We start from the raw sequence: 9373 nt of genomic DNA on the forward strand, positions 1-9373 counted from the left end.
TACTCATTTTAACAGGCTTTGCCATACCTCTAAATTCCTATTCTCATACCTGTACATCAAAACATCCCTCAAACCATAAGTATTTTACCTAACTTTTAGTGTGTACTCGAGGTCCATTCTCTTTGGAATATTCATAAAGCTCTCATTGCACTGTACTGTATATATGGAATTCACAAATCATCCCAACTTCTAACCATCAGACTGTCTGACAAAATGAACAACTTTTGTTTCCCTACCTGTCAGAAACATAAGGCATTTGAGTTATACTTCCTCTTTTGTATACAGTATATGTGCATTTGGAAGACTAAGGGTAGGGGTTAAGTTATATGTTTGCACTTAAGTTCCTATTTAAATGTCTGACAGATCATATTAGGTTATTCAGCTACAGATATTCCTTTCTACAGTTCCACTGTGTGTCCTGTAACACAGTATTTTCTATAAACTTACCAACTCATATCAGCCTTGCTTCTTTGCCTGTATGACCATTTAACTTTAAAATTATTTTTAATGAATATGAAAACATTACTCCTCTGTTGTTGAAACACCTACTCTGCTGTAATAATAATACTTACCATTCTCATCAGTTGTTAGAAAGACTTGAAACACCACATGCTCATGAAACAAACACCTTATTTATTCTCTTTAGAAACTCTTCTTCACACCAAAAAACTTTTTCCCCATTCCCTATGTACATCTTGTATACATTCCACAGCCTATTTCTGTCAAGTCTGTGTTTTTAAACTTTCAGTTGTCATTTTATGATAAATATCTAAATCACACAACCATGCCTATCTTTAATCCCACCACTCTTATCCCCCACTTCACTACATATTATCTTAAATATTCTCACTTAACACTATTATGGAGAATCCTTGATCATGTATGTTTAAACAAAAATATTATAATGTACTTTCTGCTGTAATTTAATAGTCAGGTTTAAAGTTCTATTTGTAGTGAAAAGGTTTCTTAGAGCCTGAATTAAATAAAATTCTAAGACTGGATTTCATGATGACTTATGATAATATAGAGGTAGAATATGCATTATTATGGTAATTAAGAAATTACATACAGAAATCATTTATATGGTCTGGAAGATGATTATTTCATTAATTTTAAATTTCTGTTAACTTTGCATGAACAGTAAGAGCTAATGAAATTATTTGAATATTCTTGGCCTCTAAAATTACATATACTGTACTAAAATTACATATACTGAAAATTACACAAATCAGACTATCAATTACAGAAGGATTATTTAAGTACAGTTGTCATTGTAGTATGAATTTGTAGAAACAAGGGAAAATGGAACTGTACCCAATGTTTAACGCTGGTATGATATTCAGGAGTAACCCGAGTGAATAAAGCAATTTTTGGGTTGACTGTATGTATTCCTAATTGTTTATTTATAATACAGGAGTTTGTTACTGATGCTGTAGAAGAACCTCCTCTACCCATTATATTGATTACATAAACCAGCAGTTCTTAGCTTGGGGGTGATTTCCAATTTTCAGTGGAGGGTGGGTGAAAGCTGTCAGGGAAAGTGGTCAACACATCTCCAAGTCAGAGATGTGTTGACAACTTCTCCCAGCTTACACACCCCCAGGTTAAGAACCCCTGATATAAAACTGTGCTGTGTATTTGAAATTAAAAATAATTTTTTTTCCCGAGTTTCTAGGTTTCAGCGTGTACAAAAGAATGGGCTAAGTAATTTGTTTTCAAATTGACTTAGCATGGTGTTATATACATATGAGTGAGGTTTATTTATTACTGTACTACCATCTTCGTTTTATTCATGTTCCTTCCTCATTTCTGCCTGTGTGTTATTGTTTATTTCATACAGCAGCCAACATCCATTGTGTGTGTGTGTAAGAAAACAGATATTTATATCCAAAAATATTCCATTTGTAAATTTGCATTATTATACGAATTTGAGTGATGCATTGCCTTACAGAAGAAAGCATATGCCTTCAGAGAAAGGTCCTTAGTAGATGAGCATCTTATGTCATTTGTAGATTTTCCACAGATTGTAATTTATAACATCCATCTTCATACTTTACAACTGCAAAAAGTGCTCAATAGATTGTTTATTATTTGTTCTCTTTGCTTGTGTATGAGCAAGACAGGTACCCTACTGCTGTAAATAGTATGAATCATCTCCCCCCCCCCATCAGGGAGAACACATTGGTTTATTTAATTTTCTCTCGAGTTTAAAAGAGCTTTACCGTACCGTGCTTCTTTCTTTGTATTACAGTTTATTACTTATCTGCTAAGCTCATTGTCAGCTATGTCATGTTTTTCATAGTATAAAGTAAATAGAAAATTAACGATAATTTTTCATTAGCCCTTTTAGGAATTTGGGTGAAAATCATATGATGCTACACCTGCTTATGAATGAAAAGTCTTTGATCTAAATCAGTCTACAAAAAATTAGACACTGATGACTACACCTATGTTTGTATAAAGCATGACTGGAATATCCAACATTTCAAAGGATAGGCAGTTACAGTCAGTGATAAAGACTGGGTTAGGCTAGCTTAGTTTACATTTGTGTGTGACCGATTAATTATTTAGGTATGGGTTTGTAGAAGCCCCACTGACTCTTCACAATCTATATTACTGTATTAAAAAATTAGTGGGAAACGATCTGCACCTCCACATATCTAAAAATACTGTACACAATTTTATGTACTGTATATTCAAACTGCCAGAATGTACCATCAAGTGGTTAATTACATTGTTTCTACAAGTCATTTGTTAAGCTTGTGCATAACATCAGACTATGGCCATCTTGTTTAACTGCATTGATAAAGACAATATGACTGATGTCATGGAAAATGACAGAATTTGCCTGCCTGCCCCCCCCTCCCTCCCCCCCCCCAAAATTATACCTAGTACAGTATAAGTTCATAAAATCAGATGCAACACCCCACAATTGTTATCCATCAGAATTTTACATGAATACATGCAGTTGCCAGATAAGAAGGGAGAGAAGTAGTGGTCTACCTAGGAAATAAAAGAATCCTGGAAAAGCAGTTAGAAATTGTAGATGTCTTTGAGACCATTTTACACTTGGAAGTTTTTAAATAAATATTCATCACACCAATGTTTTTTCAAACCCAGACTACCACCATATCCTTCTTCGATTGATTTATGGAATTTAGGCTTCAGGCTGTGTCCACTTGAGAGTAAATTGCTGTCGACAGTGCTACTATCAACTGGACATGGCTCTGAGAGTAACTGTCAGATAGTTTGAGTTTACTGTCGGACAGCTACTCTCTGCTAGTTTGCTATCGTGTGGACACATGGTAGCCCGCAACTGTCACGTCAACTCTCAGCTATACGAACCAGGTTCGCAGTCTGACAGTGCTCTCGAGAGGTGAAGCATGGCGCTCTGGACACAGGAGAAGACTTTTCAGTTGATATCCTTGTATGAAGAGAATCCTAATTTGTGGGATCACAAGAGGGAAGATTATCGCAACAGAGAGAAGAAATCCCAAGTCATATTCGACATAAGAAAATTGACGCAACAGGTGTAGGGTATTTGAATTTAAGCACGTGAACATCAATACAGTACTAATTATTGGCATTGGACAGGACGTTTGGGTGTATTTTTGTTGTTTACCTACCCGATGCCCAAAACCGAAGCATCGCCATAACTCACTGAAATGGCTTCCCTCATCCGTGTCTCTCTTGAAAATTAATGGTCCAACCAAATTCACCAACTTTTCCACTTGAACTGCTGACATACGAGTGAAATTACGGAACTGTTGAGCATCTTCTATCTGTAATTCTTTTACAAGCCTGTTGTTAGCTCCCAGTTTACCTCGTTGTTCCACCCAGTGCTTTATCCAACACCTTCTTTTCTGTTTTTGCTGCAGCAAACTTTCTGTCACGTCCTCTACCACCCATTGCTACCAACTGACTGAGTCACTAGAGTGTAGCTCTAGTCAGGTGGACACACCACTGAAAGTTCTCTCTGACAGCTGAAACTCGCAGAAGTTTGCTCTCATGTGGATACACAGATGAGAGAACTATTGAGAGTCCGCTCTCAAGTAGAAACGGGCCTTAAACCTTTCACTGTATATCCTTTGAGATCATGCGGATAGTGGAAATGCTTTTCCAATTGTTCCGACCTAAATTTTCTATCAATAATGGCATGATAATCATAACTAGATCATTTGGAAAAAAAGGGAGTAAATACCTATATAACTTTAGAAAATAATGAACATGGGTTCAAACACATGAGAGATATACTGTATTGGACACTGGTGGCCCACACTGACAATGCAGTACTGTATAGCATTATTGTTAATTGTTATGACTGCAACAAAGACATTTAGGAGGAATTGAAAGACACATTGGAGACCGACAAATGCAAAAAAAAAAAATATCAAGAATCTGGAGAGGAAGGAGGGAGAATCAGATGAGCAAGAAGTTAAAAACATATGAGAAAAGTTGTTAACTTTGTGGATGAGTTACACATCATTAGTGTTGATAGATTTGAGAAGCAAGAACTACTTTTAGTTTTATTTCAGATATCTTCCAATATGCAGAAACAGGAAAAGAAATTATTTATATGTATTATAGATTTATTCTATTCATACTGTACTATATAACTCAGGTTTTTCAATACAAATTTATAAATTACAGTATTAAATTTACATGAAACAACTTCATATACTGCAATCATTTCTTAATAGGTATAGGTTTTAGCTTCTTGACGTTTCAAAATGGGACACTTACGAATATGTAGATTGAGCTGATGCTTCTGTGGATATGCTGAGTCACACCACTTGCACTGGTATGGTCTTACTCCAGTATGAATTCTCTCATGAACTGTCAGGTGATCTTTTCTTCGAAAGGTTTTATCACAGTAACGGCACACATGTTCCCGTATTGACAAATGTACTAAGAGGTGAGTTTTAAGATTCTTTTTGGCATTAAATTTTTGTCCACAAACATGACAAATGTGACCTTGATCTCTATGTCCAGTCATATGTGCAAGAAACTCTCTCTCTCCCCAAAATTCTTTTGAGCAAATGTCACACTTGTAGATCATCTCATGTGTATGTTCACGATTTCTATGGTAGTAGAATTGGTATGCTCTTTCTTTTCCTTTGAAAATTTTCCCACAAAATTCACAGGTGAAAGTTTCTGGGTATTTTGTTCTTCTGGCTGATTCATTAGTAGTAACTTTACTGTTGCAAGAAGTAACCAAGGAACCTAAAGAATCTTGTCGAGTCAATATTCCTACTAAATTTTTCCTTAATATTTTATTTTCTGGACTTATTTCTTCATCCTGTTTTATGTTATCTTTTGATACAGTACAACATTCAGTTATGCTTGTTTGAACAGTTGATACATCATCCACTAAAAGAGGATCCTCTTCTGCCAAAATACTATCAAGATTACCATCTTCACTGTCCATTTTCCTAGTACTCTCATCCTCACATTTGACAATTACATCTTCAAACTCATTCACTACTCTTCCACCTACCAAATTACCCTCGTTCGCTCTTAATGGCTGTTGGTTTGTCTGATTACTGCAAGCAATGGCATCAGGTGTTATCTCTTCCGAGTGCCAAAATATAGCGCCCTCTGAACTGACGATAGTCTCACAGCAGAGGAAGGTAAATGGACGTACAGCTTCATTCCCCAACCTCACTGATGATGTATCACCTATGCTCACTTGAGCTGCATTACCTGAAAATACAAAAATTAACATTACAAATAATGGTTCGTGATTTCCATTAAATGGAGTATCACAAACCAAAGCAGCGTAATGAATACGATAATACAAATACTGTACACATTTTTGACAGAAATGAATGTAAGATTTGAATGAATCACACCAAATACCATGGGAAAAAAAAATTTGTGGTCGAACATTAGTTGTGGATGAAACTGTAAATTAACTATTTTCAAGCCATCTGCACTTGATATTAGGAGATATTTTGAGGTCAATAGTAATTATTTTGGGTAAGTTTGTAGTAGTTCACACAACTCTGTTAGAAAGTCAAAACTATGTTTTTTAAAATGTATTTTTATGTGTTTTGATTGGTTCTGACCTTCATTTCCGTCGGAAATTGACAGTTTTTTTTTTATCGTCCCCTTCTACTCCCAACAAGATAGGAGATCCTGTTGGGAACCGGGGTTTTGGGTGGGGCGTTTTCCGACAAAAAACAAAGCTAAGTGAATAAAAAAAAAAAAAAATAAATAGAAAAACATATAAAGCTAACTTTTTTTTTTGATGACCTAACCTAACCTACCCTATCCTAACCAGACCTAACCTAACCTAACCTAACCTAACCTGACCTGACTTAACCTGACCTGACTTAACATAATCTGACCTGACCTGACCTAACTCTCACAGCTTTTTTATGTAACCAGACTCTCACCATATGAAGGAGTCACTGTTATTTCTTACCTTATTCCGAATTAGAATCTTTACTGAGGTCCAGAGAACACTGTGAGATCTAAAAAATGCTATAGCTTGTTCGTTTTTTTCCCAAAACGCACACTTAACTCCAAATAATTGAAGTGACACCCATCGCAGACTTCCATGGTCGGAAATTAATTTGAATTTTGAAGCATGAGACCCAAAATCACAATTGAATCTGATTGGGCAAAAAATACCGTGAATTCTAAAGATTGAAACACAATTCATTTTAATTGGTGGCAAAATGAAAATGCTTTTGATTGGCTGCGTGATGTGTATGGGAATGCATGTGCATGACGATTTTTTAAGGAAACACGCCGAGTGGGAGGTCGGGTAGGCGATAATGGCTGAAGAATAATGGAATTAAATAGAGAAAGATTTGACATGCGCTATCACCGTTATAATACGTTTCCGACGGTAATGTAATAAAAGAAAATAATCTTAAAATTAGACGTCTTTTTCGAATATGATAAGAGATTAGGGGTAGGAATGTAGTGTGAACTACTATAAAATATCTTATTTTTACTATACAAAAATCCCTGTGTACAAAACAGCATTAAAGCATAAGTATGACAATTTTCTGAAGAAAAGGGGGGGGGGGGTTCCGCCCCTGGAGTTAACGAAATAGGAGTTTTCATTACACGAGATCATATCATTCAATTGTCACCGCCATAAGAATTACTGTCAAATATCTTACCTGTAGCACAATTGTGACACGCTTCTAGCAAACTTGTAAGGGATTGTAGATTTAATGTCACAAATGAGCCCATTGTATCTATTGCCTAACATTGAATACGAAAGGCTGTCATGGGTCCACGGCTTTGTTTATTTACTCCTCAACTTCAGCTGATGGCTGCGTTCATTAGTGCTCCTTTCGCAAAGTGACGCTGATAATTAATCTGATTGAATCACTGTATATATCTAATTCCATCCCATACTGATGATAACTGAATTAATAAAATCACAGACATCATCAAACCTGAAACTTTAGTTGCCCCACTGGGCAAAATACTTGAAGTGGAATACGTCGTAACTGTTAAGTACAGTTCCATGGTTTAGTGCATGCACCTGAGGTCAATAGCTGTCCATTGAAACAACTATGCACACCCTGCAAGATCTCGAACAACAGTCAACCATTTCTACAACCCTTCGACAAACCATCTCACTTCACAACGCCCGTATGCAGAGTCTACTCAAGCGCATACTTCGAGGGTAATCTTCCTACGTCTCCCGAAGACATTGGCAGTTCGTCACCACTGGACGCACAGTGCTGAGGAGACCAATAAAAGGCAGCTAGGTTATTTATTTATATATTTTTCTTCTTCCTTTTTAAATAACATTGGATTGCCATAAGGGCACGATCACCTCCATATCTCACTTTACTTAGACTTCAGTAGATGTCAGATGAAATAAATTGTGCTTGCCCGGTGGATGACACTAGCCATAACGGCCTATACCCAGGCAGCGAAACGGGGTTTTTAAAGGGAACTTGACGCTAAGGCCCTGCTACCAGGACACAGATTAGAAGCAATTTTCACAGTAATGATAAGGATCAATATTATTATTATTAAGCCGGCAATTAGAAGTCCATTGCTTGGTAGACTGGTGGGCGTAAGGCTGAGTAGATCTGTACAGAGTCTGCACTACTCCCCCCAACCCCTCTCCCAAACAGCAACAACCACGGGGGGTCCGAAACCAGGGGCTTAAACGATACCCTGTGGGGTACGAGATGTTGGTTTACACTCAGGATGGGATGGAGAAAGGAAACTCACAATGTGCTCTCTGTATACATGTTGTATTGGATGTACAATGCAGCTTGGAAATTCAACGTCGACAAATGTAAAGTACTCAGTACTCAGTATAGGAGATGTAAACAGGGAAACCAGATACCAGATGAACAACGATGCCATAGAGAAATCCGACTGCGAGAGAGATTTAGGAGTAATGATAAGTAGGAACCTTAAGCCAAGTAAACAATGTGTTTTTGCTCGTAACAAGGCTAATAAAGTACTTGGGTTCATACAAAGGAGTGTTAGTTACAAGACTAGCGAGGTCATCCTAAAACTGTATCTTGCTCTTGTGAGACCACACCTGGATTACGCAGTTCAGTTCTGGTCACCGTATTACAGAATGGATATAGAATCCTTGGAAAGAATTCAGAGGAGAATGACAAGACTAATCCCGGGCATTAGGAACCTTGAGTATAGAGACAGGTTAAAGCATCTTAATTTGCACTCCCTTGAGAGACGTAGAGCAAGGGGCGACCTGATAGAGGTGTATAAGTGGAAGGCAGGGCTAAACAAAGGGGACTGTAGGGGTATCGATATATTAATGTTGTCTAGCACTCAGGATGGAAGGAAACTATAATGTGGTTTTCTTATATAATATATATAAGTTATATGATAGACAGTCTGGTGCTGGAGATGCCGTGTGGTGGGGAGCAGCTCAGTAGAAGACGTTCGGGAGTATCGTGTTGAAGGAGGTAGATGTGCAGGAGCTTCGTTAGAGAAGGTGTTGCCTGTTGCTGGCCTCCTGGTTGAATGAAATGTTAACAGCGTGGAGCTTGCTGGAGGAGATGTTGCTTGTTCAGGAAAATGGGCAGAATGAGAGTTGGTTGGTGAGGAAGCTCAGAGAAGGACATGCTCGCTGGCGGGAGCGAGGACCGCCAGGCAGGCGGAGGAGAGGCGAGGGTCGCCAGGCAGCGGCAGAGGAGGAGGTGTTGCTTGTTCAAGAAGAATGGTCAGAATCAATCTCAATGGAGAGACAGAGCTTATATACCCCGCAGCAGCCGCTATGAGTCATGGTGGGAAAACCCGAGAAGTAGCCGGTGACTAGTTCCGTTGCTAAGATACGGTAACATCTGGGGACAGCTCTCGCTTGGTTACTAGGGGAGGCGGCACATTGGAATGCGATACGCAGTTGTAGGGGAGACGT

At 37.9% G+C, this 9373-nt stretch overlaps 1 protein-coding gene across 2 annotated transcripts; it reads right to left on the minus strand.

Moving 5' to 3' along the window:
• Positions 1–4575: 4575 nt before the first annotated feature.
• Positions 4576–7591, minus strand: LOC121870408 (zinc finger protein 300-like). Of its 2 annotated transcripts, none has more exons than XM_042372245.1 (2): positions 7419–7591; positions 4576–5703 (listed from the first exon to the last, which is right to left on the minus strand). In XM_042372245.1, exons 1-2 carry the CDS (start codon positions 7489–7491, stop codon positions 4694–4696), a joined length of 1083 nt encoding a protein of 360 aa, XP_042228179.1. In that variant the 5' UTR covers positions 7492–7591; the 3' UTR covers positions 4576–4693. The 2 variants fall into 2 exon arrangements, with proteins under 2 accessions (XP_042228179.1, XP_042228178.1); XM_042372244.1 differs by lacking the exon at positions 7419–7591 and adding an exon at positions 7137–7405.
• Positions 7592–9373: the final 1782 nt, after the last annotated feature.

Source organism: Homarus americanus, unplaced genomic scaffold (assembly GCF_018991925.1).
Source record: "Homarus americanus isolate GMGI-L3 unplaced genomic scaffold, GMGI_Hamer_2.0 scaffold40856, whole genome shotgun sequence".
NCBI lineage: Eukaryota > Metazoa > Arthropoda > Malacostraca > Decapoda > Nephropidae > Homarus > Homarus americanus.

Bases quoted from the DNA above. Each gene is read 5' to 3' on its own strand.
- LOC121870408 (XM_042372245.1), bottom strand. From the start codon at position 7,491: ATGGAACTGTACTTAACAGTTACGACGTATTCCACTTCAAGTATTTTG. The intron at 5,704-7,418 runs GTTTGATGATGT...TTGTATTTTCAG, and splicing joins TGGGGCAACTAAAGTTTCAG to GTAATGCAGCTCAAGTGAGC.